Raw genomic sequence first — 23,064 nt, 5'->3', positions numbered from 1 at the left:
ACGTATTAACCGGGGATTGCGTAATAAACGAGAGCGTCTTATCGAGGATTTTCTGCAAAACACACTTTATCTATGCTCCCGTCATTCTTCTCTCAGTCGATAGTAGAATTTCGGTCTTGCTTACTTGGTTTTGATAGAATGTAATATAATTTCCTTTGAGTCATTTGACTTTCATTTTTATAATGAATAAGCTCATCGGACAAATAATTAGTCAGCCCACCATTACAAGCATCATTTAGTACCGTGTGACTTCGCCTGGATTTGGTTAGGAAGTTAGTCCACAAGGTTCTGCAGGTACGTCGCATCCAGGTCAAGCCACTCCTGAAGATATGATCGCGCAGCTGATGTCGGCGTTTCAACATGTCCCACAAATTTTAAATAAACATGCTGGCTCATGTTAGTGAGCGGGCCCAATCCATGATACGAAGAAACACCCCCAAAAGGGCACCTCCGGCTTGAACCTGACTTTGCCCACATCCAGGATGTGGCCTTCGGTGCACTCTGCGATGTGCATCATTGGAAAACAGACAGGAACATGATTCGTCAGACCCCATTACCTTCTGCGAGTCAGCTTCTGTCCACGTTCGACGATTTCTGTCTGCTTTATGTGTATGTGTGAGCAATAGCCTCTTACGAGGTGATTGACTGCAAATTTTCATTGCATGCAGTTAGCGTCGCGATATTCTCTCGCCAAAAGGTTGGGACGGGCCTTCATTCTCCAACTGCAGCAGTTCCTGTCAGCTTTCGAAGCGATTTTGATTCGCAAGCCGTGAAACGCGTCTTCGGTCATTTCTCAGTCAGGGTCTTTTTCCCACCACAATATTCTGATGTCGTGTTCCGTGGTCATGTGTAGCACCCCACTGCTTGTAGACACGTTGAACAGTCCGCTGCGGATCAGCAACAAATCCAGCAAAGGCCATGCACACGGCCAAACACGTTTGCCCATTTTTGACACTCTGTCACATCCTAACATCTACCCATGTTCAATGTCACACTGCGTGCGCACTAGAGTGAGTCATTTTTTCCCGGTGAGCTTATTTATATACACTTATCCGTATGGATTTTTAACACTTCCTTAGTCTAATGACATTAGGAAATGACGTAGAGCTAAAGTCTAGACAAAACTGGAAACAGGCGAAAAATTAGGAGAGAAAGGAATGAAAGTGAAAATGAAATGAGCTGAGAAGGATTTTCTTGATAAGAGAAGGAATTTGTGTTTTACGATTACTTTATTGACTCCTCCGCAATGTCGGAGGGTTAAATGAAGTAGAAGCATTGGTGGGAAACTTGAGTTTGATCTCCTGCACACTTATAGTGTCATCTTCGCTAAAACACTACACTTTCTCCAACGAATAGAATTGTATAAATTAAGTAGCAGTACCCGCGGCTTCTCTCGCCTGGATTTGGTAATTTGTTAAAAGTAATCGTTCCTCGGCATTGTACTAAGACAATATCTGAAAATCTCTATAAAGTATAAAAACTCACTGAAAAATTGAGTTACATTTACCCCAGAAACTCTTTGTAAACCATGTTTGTGACATTGCCTTTAGATGACCATGCGACATAGAACTGCATACGTGAGAACGCCTTCTCTCAATTTAAAAAATGTTTCTTTATTTTTAAAGGAGATTCCAAATACCTATTTCCATATCTGTAACATCTTCAGGTTTTGAGATATCAGTATCCTAATAAAAATAATTCAACCCACTTTTCAGGCCTTTTTACTCTCCCGCTCCTCCCCCCGCCCTTAATTGTTCTTTCCGAAAACAAAGTAATACATGTTTCTCTATTTTTAAAAGAGATTATAAATACCACTTCACTTCTGTAACATGTTATGTTTTGAGATATACAGTAGATATGCTCAAGGATTATGTATGCCAAGTTTGGTTGGCAGCTATGCCCGAACGTACACGCATAATCTCGCTGCTGACCTTGCCATGGTTACGGCAGTTCATTTCTTCATCGTATTTCTAGAGCTGGAGTAGTGTGGTGCCAATATCTCCATAACGGTTGGTTTTAGGGCCTTAAAACATGGTTTTGGGCCCATAGGGCTTACCGAGCTGTGTTCTTTGCGCCAAGGGGCTTAAAATGAACGTTGCCTTTCGTCCTTATACGGCAAATTCGATATTTAGCCTATATTAGCCTATTATTTTTATATCTCCCCCCCCCGTCGCCCCCCCTCGAATTCTTTTGAAAATAAAATATAGCCTATAGCATTCAGGGATAATGTATCTTTCTGTCAGTGAAAGAATTTTTAGAATCGCTCCAGCAATGTGTGAGATTACCCACCAGATATAAACAAACACAGAAAATTCGCACTCTCTCTTTATTATATTAGTATAGATTATGTGGTGTTAGAAATATATGTTCTTTTCCCCCGGTGGGTGGGGGCGGTAAAATAATACCCACGGTATCCCCTGCCTGTCGTAAGAGGCGACTAAAAGGTGCCTCAGGGGCTCTGAACATTGGAGCGTGGGTTGGCGACCACGGGGCCCTCAGTTGAGTCCTATCATCGCTTCCACTTACTTGTGCTAGGCTCCTCACTTTCATCTATCCTATCCGACCTCTCCTGGTCAACGCTTGTTTTTTCCGACCCCGACGCTATTAGGTTTGCGAGCGCTAGGGAGTCATTCATTATCACGCCCTTCGTAGCCCTTGTCTTCCTTTGGCCGATATCTTCATTTTTCGAAGTTTCGGACCCCTTCCACTTTTTCCCTCTGATTAGTGTTATATAGAGGATGGTTGCCTAGTTGTACTTCCTCTTAAAAATGTAGTAAAAATATATCCATTAATATCATAATGTACGTGGGGTGATCTACTTGACAACGTGGCATAGATCAAATGTAAAAAAACTGTACTTTCAGGATATTGTGAAAACAAAGCTTTATATACAATAATCTTGCTGAGAAACCACTGACAATATGAAATGTTGGGTTTATGTGAACTGAACAGCTCCTTCTTCTGTTATTCTTCGGTCTTTTGAAGGTGACTGTTAATGATTTAAGAGACGAGACGCCATCGCATGTCCATCATTCTTTTCTCTCTGGTTATCAACAGTACACTTTGTTTACGAGTCTCTCCCGTTAGAGGGGAGCAGTTCAGTTCAATATATCGTTATCCTTATTTCAGCCACAGGACTCATGACAGACGTAGCACGAGATAGCAGACGGCCATGGCTGGCAGCGACAGGGACAGCCTCGTACTGGAAGCTGAAACAAGAAGATGCCATTAGTTTAGGTGAACTGGAGATGTGCCTGTATTGAGGGATATCACTGTAGTATCCTGGACTCTTTTAGATATTAATGGCATAAAGTAATTAATACTATTACTCATTTAACTTTATATCAGCAAATATCAGACGATCCATCACGATGACACTGTCATAAGCGAAATCGATTCCATCGTCCTCTTCCATTATTTATGTAAAGTAAGGGGGCCAAATTCCGTCATCGTACCTAATTCTATCCCCTACGGATTTCCAGTTTGCACGGTTGGTACTTAGTTTACTTTCCGTGTACAAGGAGGAGCTGAGCTGAGTCAGTGCAACATTCAAATTAAGTGCCCGTTATTCCTAGAGTGAGCACTGAAATACTGGACTGCATTTCAGTCGTCTGATGTAGTTCCTGGCGTGAGTTGCTGTAGCGGTCATTATAGTAAACCAGGGAATGTTCGTAATTTCGTCCCCCTTCATTTTTGTTATTTATGAAGTTAATTATTATTTTCAGATGGAAAAACGCAAGCAGTGCTATGAGGAGGCTATGGAAGAGCCTATTGACGCAGCCAGGAACAAGATGACGGGTTACAAACGTGTAAGTAAATCGTTTAACATCCCACGAACAACGCTGAAAAATTATGTTAAAAATAATACCAGAAAAATATTTTTCATAAACAGCCTTCAAGTAATTCATTATAGGAGAAGTGTTTGGTAACATTAAAAAGGGAAAATTTATTAAAATTAATTGTGCTTTTAATAAATTTGCTTTTAATAAATTTTGTCGGAGACGAAATTACGAATACATTCATGGTAGTTTAGTTTTTGTAGTAGTTATGTTTATGTCAAGTATTGGCTACGTTACGCTATAACAGTTTCATTATAACTTGCTCGTAAGTGGAGAATATATTCAGTAATACATTTACTAATTTCTAGTTTCGTCCATAACATTCCTGAATTTGTGCAAGTCCAAATATGCTAAAGGGACGAAATATGGGCCCCCTACCTTAGTCTCTTAGGCGATAAAATGATCGGTATACTGTTGTAATACATCTGTATAACACTCACATTTCCTCGATGAGCCGTTTAACCATTTTTTCCTGTTGTTTATCGATCATTTCATTATCTAAGAAACTAAATAAATAATTTGAATCGAGTACGCTTATGACAATTGGTCGTCTGATATTTGCTGGATACAGAGAACGAACATGCATGCTAATGTTAAATGAGTAATAAAATACCACAATCACCCATGAATAGAAATAAAAAAAACAGTGTGAAAACCTTTGCTGGCACATAGCTGATTGTGAACTTATTTTTTAGTTGGGGTGTGAAGCAGTTTAATTAGGCATTTAATGATTAAATAAGTTCTTTAAAAGACTGTATTCACTATTGGTACATGACTTCGTTTATCTACAATCTATTTTTGACACAAAATAATATATAATGTTCCTTATTTCGAAATAAATCAGTGAAAAAGGTGTAGGATATATTTTCCAATTAATGATGGCATAACTTCAGAAATTGGAGCGTCAGTAACTCAATATTTCGAACGTTTATATGAACTAAGTGATCTTCACAATGAAAATGATTACATTTCAAATTCACTTGCAACAGTTAGTTATAATCTTAAAGAGGGAGATGTTAACTTCTTTAGTGTACATCCTATTTTCCATTTAATATTTTATAATAATAAACGTTCAATAGTCCGGCCCTCGGTAGTCCGGCCTGAAGTGCTACAGCTATTAACAACGTGTCAACGAATTTTGAAATTGTGGCCTCATACACGGCACAATATCACGTCCCCACAAAGAAAGCACGTTACCTGAGACCTGAACAAGAAAGCGGAAATTTTGTACAATTTGGAGTCATCTGTTCTTGGCACTCACTTGTCAGTAATTTGATATGTTCCAGGGGTGGAGGAAATAGATGATATGGCGTTACTAAGCAGCTACAACTGCGTAGTAGATCAGATTTGAACCGATGAAGGAATAATCAAAAGTGTGGAGGGAAGTAAAGTTGAAAGTGATGACGAAGAGGACATATGTGATAAGCAGAGAGTATTTCTCACATTTCTGGTGCTGAAGCTGCGGATATCTTCCTGGAGTACGTGACGTAATGCTTGTTAAGCCCTTGTATGACAGAAGATGCTACCGGCGAGCAACTTCATTGTGCCAACTACAAAGTTCATAGTGAGTGATAATTCATGTAGAAAACTCAACGGCTAAATTTTCCGCTACATTGCATTGGATAAAGAAGGTATTCAATTAAATTTTCCAGGCACTCCTCGCGCCCTTCTTAGCGAGAGTCTAGCACCTTCATCATAGACTTGTATGCCTTTCAGGCCCACGTTTTTCAACGAATGTTAATTGTTAACACCACTGTTAAGTAGACTTAACACTCAATTGAACAAGAAGACCCTCTCATTAAAAATTGTTAACACTGGTTTGTTTGTCCAGCCCTTGTTCCGTTTCTCTACGGGGTCGGGTATGAGGTGAGATGAATCTGGGGTGGCGGGTTTTTATGACCGGATGCCCTTCCTGACGTCAACCTCATCAGAGGAGTTAATGAGATGAAATGAATGACAATGAATATGATAGTAGGAAGGGAGAGGGTGAAACCCGGTGCCAGCACATAGCCTACTCCTGTCGAATAGCAGCAAGAGATCCGCTCACGGCTTAACGTCTCCATCCGAAGGACGAAGCACCATCTCCCCTACACTGCCGGCCAACATTCTGATGGTGAAAACCTTTTCGACCAACAGGACTCGAACCCGGTAACCACAGTGTCATACCATATAGACTTCACGCCACCAGTCCCGTATTAAATCTCTTAACAACTGTTAAAACTCAGAATCTAGAAGACGTAAACTTGAAGGTTTAGTGCTGTATGAAGACTATCTATATATGTACTGAAGAAGGGAACGGATGACCCATACTAAGGAAAAACGACGCTTTAGAGTTGTCAGAAGAAAGTTTTCTAAAAGATTCCTAATTACCAAAGCCATAATGAACAAGGTACTAGAAGATATTGAAAATTGGTTAGAGTTTCCCACAGACTGAGCAGTTGCTTATGGCTCTCCGATATTATACTTTAGACTCTTTTCATATAATATAGGAATGAGAAAGGAAGCCATGACATTACATTAATGATCACCTTTTCCCAGTTTTGTAGGAGCACTCATATAAGAATATGTAGTCTCCTGTTTGAAAATAATGTGTATTTCTTTGTCAGGTTACATATTATTTACACAGTGAAGCTCAATAATAATTGTTTATCGTATTCTAGGAAAAGATTAAATAACAAGATAGTTCGTAATTGGCTAGATGGCGCCGGGTTAGGTCACCGTCATAACGTCACAAATATATTGAAATGTTGTGATATATCCCTCCATTCTTTTATTTTTCAAACACGCTCACGTACATTTGTCTCCTCCACTTACTGAACTCCACTAACTATAACCCATATCAATATGTGACCACTATTCCAATATTCCACTCCGAGCACTTTGTACACGCTGCGAAATGCCTTCAGAAATTACGGAAACGTGTTAATTTGTCTTTAACAAATGTTGGAAATGTGTTCGAAATATTAAATGAATAACAATTCTTAGTTAACATTCGCCTCGCATGACCTCACCACCGAAACCTGTTTATGCGTACAGCTTCATCCATCGTGTTCATTCCTACCTTAGCCTTTATTTCCTCATTCCGAGTACTCTCCTGCCATTGTCCCCACCTGTTCGCACCAGCAATAATTCTCACTAATTTCATGTCTGTTACTTCTAACTTATGAACAACATAACCTCAATCCACCCAGTTTACGCTCCTGTAAAGCAAACTTGGTCTGAAAACAGATTACGGAGGTTCGGACCTGCCTTCGGGCAGAATAACCCTTACCTTACCTTCCGGGAGCTGACTTCCTTCTTACAGAATACTGTTGATCGCAACTGCGAGCTCACTGCATTAGCTTTACGACATCTTGATTCAATCTCACTTATTATACTACAAACCTGGGAGAACACACGTCCTAAATACTTGAAATTATCTACCTGTTCCAGTTTTGTATCCCTAATATGACATTTAATTCGCTTGGATTTCTTACCTAATGCATCAATTTAGTCTTCGAAATGCTAATTTTCATACCATACTCATTGCACCTATTTTCAAGTTCCAAGATATTAGACTGCAGGCTTTCGGCACAATCTGCCATTAAGACCAAGTCGTCAGCATAGGCCAAACTGCTTACTACATTTCCACCTAACTGAAACTTCCCCTCAGTAAATGATCTATGTAAACTATGAACAGCAAAGGTGAAACATTACAGCCATGTCTAACCCCTGGAACTACCTTGAACCAAGAACTCATTCTACCATCAATTCTCACCGCAGCCCAATTGCTTTTAATAATCTGCCTTTAATTCCATAGTCCCCAAGATGGCCAATATCTATTCCCTCGGTACCCTGTCATACGCCTTAACTAGATCTAAAAACCATAAACATTATTCTCCATTCCTCTCGCAGCAATTTTTTAATTCCCTGGTGCATACTGAAATTCTGATCCTGATCTGATCTGTGGTATTAAACCACACTGATTTTCATTCAACTTCTTCTGAATCACTGATCGCACCCTCCCTTCCAAAATGCCAGTGAATACTTTGCCTGGTATAGTAATGAATGAGATACCTCGATAGTTGTTGCAATCCTTCGTATGCAATTACTGCCTTTGTCCAATCAGAAGGTGCCTTACCAATACTCCATGCCAAACTTATTACTCTATGAAGCCATTAAATCCCTACCTTCGCCCCCCCCCCCTATACTTCACCATTTCTGGTCTATGTCATCTATTCCTGCCGCTTTATTACAAAGGACGGGTGCTTTTTACTAACCTTTCCACTTCCTCAAGCGTGATTTTACTGACATCATTGTCCACCTGCCCGTGAGTTCAGCTGTTCGCGACGTCATCACGAGGAAGATTACACTGAGAAGATTTCTACCTGACCAGTGATTCTCTGGGGGCCTTTACGACTTCAGGAGATTTACCGAAAGCCCTATATATTTCCTTTCCTCCTCCCTTCCTAAGATGCCTTATTACTCTCCAGAAAGGTTTCACTGCTGCTAGACCTAGCCTTTCTAGGTTATTACCAAAATCTTTCCACGACTTCTTTTTGGATTCAACAACTAATTTCTTTTTGCTCTGTTTCTTTCATCTACGTACAATTCCCTGCCTGCAACAGCCCTGTTTGGAGCCATTTTTGACAAACTTTCTTTTTATCATTCCAGCATGATGTTTGCTGACTCAGGCAGTCCTACTTTTTTTCTTCCATAAGCCCCATTAGTAGTGATAGCTCCGCATGGAGTTCCATTTCGCTCGGCAAATTGTTTCCAAGGAGTCCCTCACCTGTCAAATGGGAGTGGGACTCCGTTACTGCCATAGGTCGGACGCTTGCGTTCTGAGCGTGCTCGGTGAAAATTCTGTGAAGCAGGATGCTACCCTTACTTACACATAGTCCCAGTGGGGGTCTGTCCTCTAACGGGTTAGGGACCACCGATGGATTGTATAGCACAAGAAGGACCATGGCTCAGAATATGTCGAGATGCCCACTCTCATTCTGGAGCAGTTGTTATCCCGGCTCTCATGTCCACTTACTAGGCCAGTCAGCTAGGGCGTGACTGCACCAAGAAGTGTAGCTTCTATAACTGGGTGGTACGAGGTTTAGGGTGAGGGGGACAAAAAAAGGACAGATTCAATATTAAAACGAACACCGAGTTTAGGGAAATCGGAATTTTTGTAATGATCACATACTGTAATACCGGGGAACCGTTGTGAAGACAGGCTGATTTAACTTTCCACGGCAGTTGAAACTTTAGAATAGACACATCTATAAACGTATTGAGGAATCAAGAGACAGACCGAGTGGAGATTATTAATTACTGCCTAAAGTGCCAGTTGTTCGCGCGGATTTATGAGCAAGTATTAATGAAGGTGGTCCGCAAGTACAGGGTGGCCGAGAAGTGCCTTTACAGAGCAGAGCATTGTGAGGATTTTTATTAACATTATTTATTGCTACATATTGTTCAGATAACAATGTCCCGCCATAGGCTGAGTCCTGTACGTGACACGTTCGAGTCGGTTAGCGTGGGAAAGTCGTGTCACGTGGTTCTCTGCGTAGCTCGCTGCATTCAGTGGAAAGAGTTAAACCATGGGGGACACAAGTGCTTTTATTATTGAGGAGCGTTTGGTGGCTTCTGTTTGGGTTCACGAACGTCAGAATACGAAGAAGACAGTCACAGACATTTTGAAGGACTTCGCTGTGAGATTTGGAAAACCGTCGCCATCACGACTAAATCTGTTCGCGTGGGAGAAGGAAACCTTTGCGGCGTAAAGTGGTCTCGATGCACCACGTAGTTGAAGACCTACGACTCGTTCTGTTGTGCCGGAATTAGGCAAGGCTTGTAACTTTCATCCTCAGTGCTGGTGCTCGCACAACGTTATGTTCTGTAACGAGCTCACGAAATCGTAACGTCCTTATTTGGGCAAAAGCAATCCGCCGCAGGGTTAACGGCAGACCATGGACTTGGACCATATTTCTTCAATGGTCCCATGAACCAGCACATAATTTAACACGTTGTTGCCTTCAGAATTAAGGGCCAACGGTGTAACTGACATCGTGGTACTTCAAAAACCTGTGCACCACCATATTTCGCTCTGAGTGTCCGAAATTGGCTTAATGGACTTTTTCAAAACCGCTGCATTGGACGTGTATCACGACAGTGCACTATGGGGCATAATAAAAGAAGACGATCGTAACAATCGCCCCTCACATGCTGCAGCGAATGTATCAACCTCCCCTTCCAACATGGAGGAACACTTTTTTAAAATGCTATTTGTTCGTGGCGTCGACCTATAGAGATCTCTTGCCCCTACTTGCACCATGTGATATGAACCTGCATGTAAGGAATGGATGGAGTGTAAGAGTGTTGAATGTAAGGAAAGGAACCTTAAGGACGACACGAACACGCAGTGCCCAGGCCAGGGATATTAATCATTTACAATTAAAAAACCATGACCCAGCCGGGAATCGAATCCGTGGCCGCCGGGTGACAGGCAAACGCGTTGCCCCCTATACCACTGGGCCGTACTGGAGGAAAACAAACTAACGTTGTTGATCAATGAATTGTTAATGTTAACCAGACTTTGTTTATTCAAAATAAATGCTGAAATCATGACAAATCCTCTTTTATTCATAGCATTATTTTCATGTCGAACTGCTATTATTATTATTGATTTAAGCCCACTAAGGAGCGCTGGTGACTAGTTCTTCCTCGATGCTCTTCTCCGTTCCCAATATCTCTTGAGCCCTGCTGATAATTTCTCCCTTCTCTCCTGTGAAAGGGGCTTCCGACTTCTAGGAACTCTAGGTGGTGGGGTCCAAGACTGTACCATAGCACGAAACTTGGAACGATCTTCTATATCAATATCTGAAATCCCAGCCGAATCCAAGTCCCTCTGTACTTCATTAAGCCACAAGCTTCCATTCTTGTAGCTTTTAACCAAAGAGAAGATCTTCTTGGTAAGCCTGTTGCTGTCCATTCGTTGTAGGTGTCCGTAGAACTTAAGCCTCCTACGTCGCATGCTGGTATTGGCTGATTCTAACTGTCGATACAGCTCAGAGTTCGATTTAAGTCTGTAGGTTCCATCTGGGAGCAATCTCGGTCCATGAATTTTCCTGAGGATACGTCTTTCGGCTTTCTCTAGATCATCCATGGTGCCTTTTTTGTTCATCAGGAGGGTCTCTGAGGCGTACAAAAACTGTGGTCTGACAACAGTTTTGTAATGACAGATCTTAGCATTTTTCGAAATGCACCTCTTATTATAATGGTTGTGGGATAGTTGGTACGCTGCATTGAGTTTGTTACACCTTTATAGGATGGATGTACCGTCTCTACCATTGGGGTGGACCCATTCACCAAGATAGCGGAAGCGATTGACTTTCCCAATCGTTCCATGTATGGTCGTCAAAGGGGGGTTACCGGGATGCCGAGTTTCAAAGTACTTAGTTTTGTCATACGATATGTGTAATCCAGTTGTTGGTTAGGATTGCTATTTACTAAAAAAAGATTTGGAAAATCCGTCAGTCTGTTCAACTGGACCGATTTGCTCCATTTTCATTGTATTCTCTCCGGGATTACCTGCCAGATGTTGATAGATCTCTAAGATCAGCAAACTTTGAGTAATCATACAATCAAATCACTAAATGAGCAGTCCAGCAATTTTGAGGCGAAGGCTTGCCCTAACCCGCAATACATTCTGTACTCAGCCGGTTGCTAAGCGACTAACACTTACATTAATATTGTGATATATTTTGTAACTTTCGCAACTCCCAAATGTATTCAGCAGATGGCAAAGCGTTCCTAGTAACTTACATGCTGCTGAGAGAAAAAGTCTAAGTACAAACAGACACCATCATGATATATGCCTTAGACATTATCTGGGAACACCTGTCGAAGGATAACCTAGCTACACTAGGAGTGAAGGCCATGTGTCTTTAAAAAAACTCTCTGCTTGACAAGAAACGCTTCTTCGAGAGTAATCTATGAGCTCACAAGACAACGCGATTAAAAATACCACTGCCTTCCACAACGCAATACATCAAGATGTGCAGGATTAAAAAAAGCGAATATCTGGATAGATTGTTACAAAACAGACGGCATGATGACGTCAGAACGGGTAGTAAAACAACTTGACTAGGACAGGCGGAGCAACACGGACTTGTAGGCCATCCTGTATATGTGCGCTCAACACTGGACACCTGAAGGCACCGGGAGAGAAAAGAGAAGAGACGTGAAGGCCTCCATGTTCTAATACCGTCTGGATCGGGAAACAACTAGAAGTGGCGATGGGAGGTCGCACAGAATTACAGGAGCCTGACACCAACTGCGCACTCTGCTCGAGGGCCATGGTCGTCAAACTACTAGAAATCACAATAAACTACTAGAAGAGATTTGACTATAATTAAAAAACCGAAGGGTGTGAAGGATATAATAATAAAAACTGAATAAGAGATGTGAATTCTAACACCACGCAAAATTAAATCTGTACCTGCCAAATATGAATACTAAAGCGACACAATATTAAAAGGATAGAAGCGCGGAATGTTGTCGGATATGGAGGAGCAGGGCGCGCGCATTCTCCAGCTGGCCTGTGAACAAACGAACAACGGTTCCACGTCAGCCCTACTTACGCGACCACAGACAAAGAAACAAGAGAACTGAATGTTGCCGGAAGCCGTTGGAGTTAACAATATAATGCATGTGACGTATATTGTAGATAATGAAACTTCAAGGCCACAAGCTGCACTTCATTTTTTGATAGGGTCAACTGTTTACCAGTTATTTACTTGCTGTAGGGCAAAAATGCCCAAATTAGGGACATACCTCCGTAAAATTCCCCACTAATTCAAAACGCTGAAATATATGAGAATCCAAAGTACGCCTTGCCTAAGTAGGGATTCCAGGCTCAATCGGTCTAACAGTGTTCGAGCCTATCCGGAGCAAGGAAACAAACAAACAGGCACCATCTCATTTCATTACGATAGGGCCGCGGGCACAGATGCAGTAGGTTTGAATCCCACCGTCGCCTGTTCTTGAAGTTTTCTATTTCACCTCGAGGCGAATGCCGGAACGGTCATGGCCACTTCCTTCACAAATTCCTTCTCAAAAATGGATCCTTTCTTCAAATAGACCCAAGTCAGTGGTCGGCCCATACATTGGAGGAATGGAAGATGCACATCCCTAGCCGAGTGGTTAGCGTGCTGACCTTCAGATTCGGCTGGGTCAAGGCAATTTTACTTCGAACAGTAGATTCCCATCCCTCGGGGACTGGGTGTTTGTGGTTGTCTCCGCGTTTATTTCAATCTCCTCAAGACTCTCTCCATTGTATGATTAAGCTGGAAATCCCTCCCTAACCAAAACTGGGACTGGCACCTTTTCCTTCGTTGATGTGCAGGGTGGGGCCAGTGTGTCGCAAACATCGCCTTCCCTTCAGTTTATTGATACTCCTTTCACCGTCAGAGTACAAGACGTAATAAGCCGAGTAGACGTCCTTCCAACGTTGGAGTCAAGTTATATTGCAGTTACTGCGGAATTAGTCGCGAAGTTTTTGTGCAAACCACGAAAGTTCTGAAGAGGTTATTCTCATGATTGTTTGTCTCGCTAGTTTTCTTCCTGTGGTAGAACACGTCCTCTGTGACTGAAAGCTGAAACCGACAAAGGCTTTCAAGTTGACGACGACAGTGCCCCTAGCGGCGTCTGTCATTACTTCCGCTTAGTTGTGCAATTCTACTCGTCTTCAACGTTAGTATCCGACCTCCTTCTCTTACAATCGCGACGGTAGAAAGTTGCGAGGTCTTCACCGGGACCATGCCTATCATTTGACTGCGTGCCTTGAACTCAAACCCTCTCCGTAGTGTTCGTATGCAGAGATGATGATTTTCCCGTCGGAAAGTCGTGCGCAGATCCCTTGGTGTTGTTCGACTGGACACAGCTACACAACGAGTAAGTCACTAGTGCCTGGGCATCACCACGAATACCAAGGGGGAAATGTTTATACTTACAGATGCAAGTCTTTGAGGATGTGTCCTCCAGGAAATCGTATTTGCAGGCACAGACAGAATTCCTACACTCCAGGCGATCGGGGTTATCGTCAGCATAGCACTCGCTGGCCCTAATGCACTCGTCTCCCAGTCCTGTAAAACCAAGAACAACAGTAATGTCAGTTGCTAGCGGACCAAAATACATGGGAAGTGGATACTTTCCAACATTTTACGGGAAGTCAGGTAGCTGTCACCGTGTTGGTGTAACACAAGAAGCGCCATCTCCAACTCATTGATTGTTGGACACGTTCCAAACTTTATCATAAATACCAGCTATTCAAGTTAAACAGGATTAGCTCGTAAACGCAGGACATAATGTTCATATGGACTTGTGTTATTTTGGGGTGTTCACGAAAATCAGACGTCCCTGTCTTCACTTCGACTGTATAGACAGAATTTCAGGTAGGTACATGATTTTCCTAAACCATTTCATTTTCGTGAGCAGCTTCTAACTTGCAAGGTACGAGTATTAGAGGTGTTTTTCTCAAGTCTACTGAGCCTTTTACAGTGGCGACATATCTCTAAGTTTAGTCATTCTTTAACATGTTTTCGCGAATTTCAATGTAGGCTAACTTCTTGTTGCGAATTTTGACCTGACCCGCCATTCTTTTAGTGGTTTAGGACAAATACTTGCTATGAAACTCGCCGATTATCGTCCACAAATGTTTCTATATCAGTTACTGTTCGAGATTTCTATGTCTACACACGTCATAATTTAAACCGTTTAGTGCCAGAAATCTGTACCACATGTTCATACTTGATGTGAATTACTGGTGTTATTACTTTTACGCTCATAATATTGACTTTGCTATATAAAAATTAAAATGATATCAACTTATTTAACGACTTCATTTATCGATTACCATCTTTTTGCCTTCTTTTTAAACATTTTCCACTGATAAAGAAGAATTTATTCGCCACATCGTGGGGTCCCTATTGACTGATGACAAAAGTCCGTTAATGTTTAAGTTCCTTAAGTTGTTTCATGTTTATTCAAGAACAGAACTTTATTAGTTTATTCTTACTTCCCTTCTTTTTTCACAATTCATTTGAATTCCTTCTTGTACTCCGTCTCCAGGAATTGCTCAAAATGTTCTGCGTGCTCTGATAAAACAGCAAATGGCGGACTATTTCTTTCCTTGAATTGTGACTCTCATTTCAAACTTATCTTTGAGGATAAATTATGAACAGAAAGAGAAATATTGCAGCTTGTCCAACGCCCATAGCTACTTTCAACCAACAGCAGATTCTACCATCAGTTCTCACTGCGGCCTGATTGCCAACACAAATGCTTTTCATTTCCTGTGATTAACATAAATTCGATAATTACAGGCCAGACAGCTTGACGTGTGCTGGTCGTAGCGCATGGGAAAGTATTTTTGCTGATTATATCAGACACGTTTTCGAAGTTACTAACTGATTTGATAAAAGGCAGTTCGGTACTGGGAAAGGTTATTCCAGTGAAGCTCAACTTGTTCGATTCCAGCAAGATCGAGCAGATATTTAAAAATTGAGGAGGTCAAATGGACTGTAATGCTAATGACCTATCCAAGGTTTTTGATAGGGTAGATCATGGGAGATTACTGACATATTGTGATCTTCCTTACTTTTAAAGATACCACTCAAACTTATTCGTCTACTATATCATTCCACGCTATCTCTCCACTGACAGCTCGGAACATACCACTTAGTCGAGCAGCTCGTCTCCTTTCTCCCAAGTCTTCCCAGCACAAACTTTGTAACATTTTTGTAACGCTACTCATTTGTCGGAAAATCACCCAGAACAAATCGAGCTGCTTTTCTTCGAACTTTTTCCAGTTCTTGAATCAAGTAATCCTGATGAAGGTCCCATACACTGGAACCATACTCTAGCTGGGGTCTTATCAGATACTTATATGCCCTCTCCTTTACATCCTTACTACAACCCCTAAATACTCTCATAACCATGTGCAGAGATCTGTACCCTTTATTTACAATCATATTTATGTGATTACCCCAATGAAGGTCTTTTCTTATATTAACACCTAGGTACTTACAATGATCCCCAAAGGGATTCACCCCATCAACGCAGTAATTAAAACTGAGAGGACTTTTCCTATTCTTGAAACTCACAACCTGACTTTTAACCCCGTTTATCATCATACCGTTGCCTGATGTTTATCTCACAACATTATCGAGGTCATTTTGCAGTTGCTCACAATCTTGTAACTTATTTATTACTCTGTACAGAATAACATCATCTGCAAAAAGCCTTATCTCTGGTTCCACTTCTTTACTCTGTTGTACTCATGCTCCGCTACGGAATTCTACACTGTGCACAGAATTTTAGATGCAGTCTGTACACGTTGTGAATAAGATTGTATTAAATTGCATCATAACATAGATAATTAAAAATTAAATTTTAGGCACGTTCCCCTAAAGTACCATTTCATCGAGCGTGAATAGATACTGTATTAGTTTATTCCCCGACTTAACATACGGATTTTCATTAAATTCTCTTCAGTCATTTTCTCATGATGACCGTACATAAAAATAGAAATACCATTGTTTTTCAATTGTGAGCAATGTACAGACAAAACTCTTAGATGATAGGAGTAAAGATCTGGAATCAGGGTGATGTTATACTGTAGAAAGTAGTATACGAGTTACAGGATTGTGAGTGACTGCAGCAGACAATGGTATGAATATAAATGGAAGGAAAAGTCAAGTTAAAAAGTCCTCTCAGTTTTAATTATTGTGTTGATGGGGTCATAGTACCTCATGGGAACACTATAAGTACCTAGGTGTTCATATAACGAATAATCTTCATTGGGGTAGTCATATCACGAGAGTATTTAGGGGTTGTAGTAAGGGTGTAAAGTCTCTGGCAAGAGTGTGGCCCTAGTGTGCGGGTCGCTCGTCAGGATTATTAGATAGGAGAAATGGAGGAAACAAAGGAAAGCCGCACGATATGTTCTGGCTGATTTACGAGTATGTGCCGAGCTGTCAGTGGAGAGAAGGCGTGGAATGACGTTAGTAGACGTGGAGCTGTTAAAGGTAAGAAATGAACTGGACTACTTAGGCAAATATTCAATTATAGGAAGAGGAATTACGGAATGAAATAATTTATCACAGCAAATGGTTGATAAATCATTCAACAAAAGACTGTCGAGAGCGCTAAATGCAGATCGATTCCCCTTACCCCATAAGCCCTGTGTACGGAAAGGAAACCCCTCGGTAATATTCCTTATCCGGGGGAATAAACACCGTTGTGTCGGTCGGTTCAGAGGGTCGAGGGTTCGACTGTCGCCCGGGTCGGTGATTTTAAACGCGTTGAGGTAATTGTTCCAGCTCCGGTACTTGGTATTTGTGATCATCCTCATACACACCACACAATGGTAAATACATCCCTGCTGCCATCCTGCCGTTAAACTGGACTCAATTCATTCAAAATGCCTGCCTACGTAACTGGAAAAAGAAGATGAAGAAGTGTCTTTCATATACCCTGAGTAGTTCTACGAAACATAAGGATGTATTGTATCAAAAGAGTTTACTAAAACCATCTTTGGCAAATCGGTCCGTCCATTCTACTGCATCCATTTGGTTCATTTTATTTTATTCTCTCTGGAATTAGCAGCCAGTGAATCATGAGACATTGGCAGGTCTCTCCAACTTTGAGTATTCATAAAATCAAATCATTAAATGATCCCTCCAGTAATTGCAGGCGAACGCTTGTCGTAAGAGCCGAGTAACAGGGGCTCTAAACTTGGCGACCATGGGGCCCTTAGCTGAGTCCTGGCATTGTTTCCAGTTACTTGTTGCAGGCTCTTCACTTTCATCTGTCCTATCGGGCCTCTCTTGGTCAACTCTTGTTCTTTCCGAAGTGTCGGACCCCTTCCATTTTTTCCCTCTGATTAGTGTTATATAGAGGATGGTTGCCCAGTTGTACTTCCTCTTAACACAATAATCACCGCCACCACTAAGAATACCATTGCCTTCTCCGGCACACACATCAAGAACTGAACGATAAAAAAAGACAATTCATAGATAGATTTTTTACCAACCAGACGGCAAGACGACGTCAGAATGGATTAATTCTGACTGCGAACTGCGGCATACCATAACGCGCGTCTGATGAAATGTCCCTAAAACCATTGAGAAGGGCAGGCAAAACAATATGACAGGCACTGCTGTGGAATAGGACGGGTCTTTTAGTACGTGTTTTCATGTTTTCTGTCGCCTGACACATACTGAAACTTGCGTTCCGACTGGTTTTCATGCAACTTATTCCCCGCTATTGATTACACACTCTCTTCCAAACTAGCAGTGAACACCTCGCGCGGTCCACATCAGGACAGTTGTTTATAGTACTCTTACTCTTTGTGGGCCAGCAGTTGCGCTCTAGGTAGTGGTAGTCCTGTGAGCAGCGGCAAGTCCCCTGCTCGTCACACGCTGCGTGTTCTCCCAACAGGTGGCTGCACTGGGTCACCTCCGTGCAGTTGTCGCCGTATTCTGTCGCCTCTGGAACAGAAAACAGAACACGCTGACATGACAGATCAGTGTACGTGATGGAGATTCTCCGACTCATGGGCATTTCGCGGAAACAGATGGGACTCTCAAGTATTCGCCCCCAACAGAAAATAGAAAACTCCTCCGCTAGTTCCTGACTTAAATTTGCCTTCTCATTTTGACAAAAAGTTCTTCCAAAAGCAGCGCTGTGTGAACATTTCCTAGAAGAGTGGTAAATTCAGAAAACAACTCCAAGTTGAATGAATGTAATAGGGGTTTACAGAAAGCATGAAATTAAAATTCGAACATATCTCGGTTGATACCGGGTTTATCAAGAGATATCATGTTGTTTATCTTTAACTTGGTGGAATATGAAGTGGAGACAACGGGTGCATGGAAATCAAACTTTTAAGACGCCTTTAGTGTTTGGGTAGAACGAGTATTTAACTTACAGATAAAAGAAAGGTCACGTCTCACAAGATGGCGCTGTGGCAGCTCTTGTCAATAGTGGAGAGGAGATTTGATTAGGATTCCGCAAAAAACGTGCAAAAGAAAGAGTTCAAAGGAAAAATTGAATTATGAAGGAATACAAGAAATGAAACGAAAAGAGGCTTTACTGTCAGAAATTAAAACGACGAAAACAATTTAATAAATAACTGTACGAAACCCTTGCGACCGTTACAACAATGGCAACCTACCGCCAATTCCTTTGCGATAAATAACTCGGGTAGGAAATCTCTACACTCCTTGGTTTTCTCACGTCGAGTTGTATAGAGTTTTCTTAAACACGCGCCAAGTAGCCATGGCGGTGAACAGTGCAACATACACCTCATGGTGGATTGCTGCCTTACCTGGCACATCCCACGTCAAGTAGCTGACGTCATGTTCGTGTGATACTCAATTTTAATACAAGAAGTGGTTAAAATGTCCACTGATTGTAGGACACGTCCCAACACTGGCGAAGTACTGTCATGTCCGTAACTGCTTGCCTCGATCTAAATACGAACTATTCCAGATAATAACTAAAACATAAATGATCGACCGTGCGACATACGTTCACAGGGGCTTGTGAACTCACCCGTCCCCTGAATACCCTCAATACTTCTCGCACGCTTGGAGACACTCAGTTTGCCTACTCCAGGGTGAGCACTAGCAAAACTGTTTTCGCTTGCACTCACACCTGAATATATAACTACAAGGAAGACCTTCCCAGTTTGTCCCCACAGATTTGATCCATTTTCAATATACGCGCAGATCTGGATGAGAAATGTCTCCTGTTTAAATTTCAAGGCGCAGTCCCCCTGTGGGTGGGGGCGGTAGAATAACACACACGGTATCCCCTGCCTGTCGTAAGAGGCGACTAAGAGGGGCCCGAAGGGCGCTGAACTTTGGATCGTGGGTTGGCGACCACGGGGCGCTCAGCTGAGTCCTGGCATTGCTTCCACTTGCTTGTGCCAGGCTCCTCACTTTCATCCATCCTATCCGACCTCTCTTGGTCAACTCTTGTTCTTTTCCGACCCCGACGCTATTAGGTTTGCGAGGGCTAGGGAGCCTTTCATATTCACGCCCTTCGTGGCCCTTGTCTTCTTTTGGCCGATATCTTCATTTTTCGAAATATCAGATCCTTTCCTTTTTTCCTCTGATTAGTGTTATATAGAGGATGGTTGCCAAGTTGTACTTCCTCTTAAAACAATAATCCCCACCCCATCTTTCATTTTCACGCCCTTCGTGGCCCTTGTCTTCCTATGGCCGATATCTTCATTTTTCGAAGTGTCGGATCCCTTCGAGTTTTTCCCTCTGATTAGTATTATATAGAGGATGGTTGCCTAGTTGTACTTCCTCTTATACACAATAATCACCACCACCACCACCTGCAAGGTGCAGCTCCGGCCCAATCTCGAGAAAATAGAATTTGAATATTTCGAGTGCTTCACCACAAGACCAGCTCGCAGCGAGTAAGCTCTCTGTTATACAAGATCGTACCCCCGCCTCTCAATGTTGTTTCAGGTTCTACCTTACTTTCACACGCGCGCATAATACAGTTACGCACAAGACTTATGTTCGACTAATGGGCTTACTACCGTCTGCTGTCATGTTGAAAAGTGATACATGATTGTTGTTTGGGTTTTCTTTTAGAGCAAGTACTAAACCCTTTGGTCCACTCTGAAGGATACCTACCTTCCGTACCTATCAGCAAAATTTCATAAGATCTGTCTCTTGGCTCGTTTCGGGTCCTTCGTCACTTGCTGAGGTAAAGGTAGGGTTCAGTAATCCTAATCTATCTACTCAAATGAAAGGTCTATTCATAAAATATTTGTATTTTATTTTGGAAAAATTTCCTGAAGAAAAAATAATTTGTAATCCAGGTATAATTCGGACTCTATCTTGTCCACTTAACACCACAATGATTTTTACACTTAGGGGCCGAACGCTGGTTTCAGCCTTTAACTTAACTGCCTAGAAACCATTGTCTCAATTATTAATTAAAGAAAAGAAAGTCTGGAAATTCTTAAATTCGGCTTCCATGTGAGACTACATGTACCATCATAATGATTCTTGATGGTCCAGCCCTCGTAACACGAACTCTGGACTCTCGGTATCATCAAGGCAGTCCAATCGGCGTGTGCCACACAGTGGTTATACGGCATGGACCCTTAATTAAATCGATGTGACCTGCGACTATGTCATGGACCGACCTCTAAACTTCTAAGTTACTTTAAAGACTTTGTGGATGATGACCGCAAGGAGAATGATGCTACAGTGACATATGGCCCTAATCTAAGTCCATGAGGTTGATGATCACATGACCATCCAAGTTTCTAAGCTGAAGGCTAAACACAATTAAGATACATCGGTTGATGACCAAAGTTTCCACTTTACTAACCCCAGCACATTTACTGCTCAATCAATCAAAGTCAAATAATGCAACAACAACAACAACAACAACAACGTTAACAATACTTTGTGGCAGTAAAATCCATTACCTTCGTATATGTCCCCTTAATCGTTACGTTAACACTTAAATATTCCCAGAAAAATAAACTACGATTTCCAGAATGCATCTCCAAGTTATTCGTTTCCTTTAAAGTTATTTCACAAATACGGTTCCGCTGAATTTAATAATTAAATAAATTAAAATGATTTAATGAAATCTTAATGAACAACAAATTCTATCTCCACGGACGAATGGTATCTTTCACAAGTCCCTACTCAACGTTTTGACGCAGTTATATTCAATTCATGTTTAATGTTTATCATCTATCATTCTTTTGTAGCTGGATTTTTTTTACATCATTCCTTTCCAGTATTATATCTTGTTTCATGACATCACACTTTAAATCTAATCTAAACCTAGCCATTATTAATACTTGGATAACCCTAATAATCTAGTACAAACCAAAAGTAACTCGCCGTATAATGTAAGCCTATTACGATGTCATATCTTGTCATAACATATCATAAAGTTTGTGCAACTTCACAAACAAACAATCATCACTACCGCCACTCTATATTTTGGACAACCCTGAAATTGGCTAACCTCGCTCATTATACTTTAACTTCGTGGTTTCAAATATACATTACAATCTCAATTAAACAAATTCACAGCATCTAATAACCTACACGTTATTCCCGGATGAAAATTTCAACTAAATCCCGTAGTTAATGATTCCCGTTGCCAAGAATGCAATCTCGTTTGAATACGTAACTCTCTACACACCTCCCGTTGTACAAAAACTGTCCCCTATCGATCAGCTGGCGGTATCGAAACAGACAACCCTCCTCTGTCTGTCAGTTTCAACATGAAACACATGTGATCCTCATACATGACTGGCTTCAAAGAATGAACCCTTTTGACTTCGCAAAATAGAGCAAAATACGATATTCTGACCAAACCAATATGCACATAGATTTACTTTTAAATGACCCACAATTAATATACACGTCGCAAATTACTACCGGCGCGGATTCTCGTACTCTACTTTCCATCACAAACATTATAAAATCTTCCTCGGGCTCCCACAAAGTCCCGGCTTCATCTACAGGCTTCCAATCACCTGATTCACAAATCCTATTTCAACTCATACGGCAAATCTAATCTCTGTTTCTCAAACTCGACGACTTTCACTGACAAAAGACCTGGAATACAAATCCTTACTAGTAGTATAATTGGATGGTTCTGGCGCCACCACCCCCACCGGCTCCCAGAGGCCACCTCCACTACCACCACAGCCAGAGGCCTCCCAGATGCCTCCTCCACCACCACAGCCAGAGGCCTCCCAGAGGTCTTCTCCACCACCCGCGGGAAATTTGAATTTGTAAACAAAGCCACGTGCTTTTTGACAGCTGTCATCGACAACAACGCATCGCTAACCTCAGTACTGCCATCTTGACGGGCCTAAACCTCAGTAGTACCAACTTAACCTAACTAGCGCGAGATAAACAAAGCCACGTGTTTTTTGGCAGCCACGTGCTTTTTGACAGACAACAACGCATCGCTAACCTCAGTACTGCCATCTTGACGGGCCTAAACATCAGTAGTACCAACTTAACCTAACTAGCGCGAGATAAACAAAGCCACGTGTTTTTTGACAGCCACGTGCTTTTTTGACAGCTGTCATCCGCCAACTTTAAACCACAGAGCACTGTGCTGCCCTCTTTATCGCAGTAGCTGCAAATTCGTCACCTGTCATCCGCAGCGCTGCCATCTTGGC

At 41.8% G+C, this 23,064-nt stretch overlaps 1 protein-coding gene across 1 annotated transcript in view; it reads right to left on the bottom strand.

Annotated features, from left to right (window-relative positions):
- Positions 1-2,199: 2,199 nt before the first annotated feature.
- The window catches only part of LOC136884162 (prion-like-(Q/N-rich) domain-bearing protein 25), a 120,489-nt gene continuing 99,624 nt past the window's right edge, over positions 2,200-23,064 (bottom strand). Inside the window, exons 12-14 of the mRNA XM_067156201.2 lie at positions 18,221-18,364; positions 13,826-13,957; positions 2,200-3,209 (exon numbers count right to left, since the gene is read on the bottom strand). Coding sequence (XP_067012302.2) covers positions 3,139-3,209; positions 13,826-13,957; positions 18,221-18,364 — 347 coding nt within the window. The 3' untranslated portion in view covers positions 2,200-3,138. The remainder of the gene's footprint in view (positions 3,210-13,825; positions 13,958-18,220; positions 18,365-23,064) is intronic.

The sequence above is a fragment of the Anabrus simplex genome, chromosome 12, assembly GCF_040414725.1.
Source record: "Anabrus simplex isolate iqAnaSimp1 chromosome 12, ASM4041472v1, whole genome shotgun sequence".
In the NCBI taxonomy this organism is placed as follows: Eukaryota; Metazoa; Arthropoda; class Insecta; order Orthoptera; family Tettigoniidae; genus Anabrus; species Anabrus simplex.
Note: the sequence above shows the minus strand (reverse complement) of the source record. Positions and strands in the feature narration are given on the sequence as shown.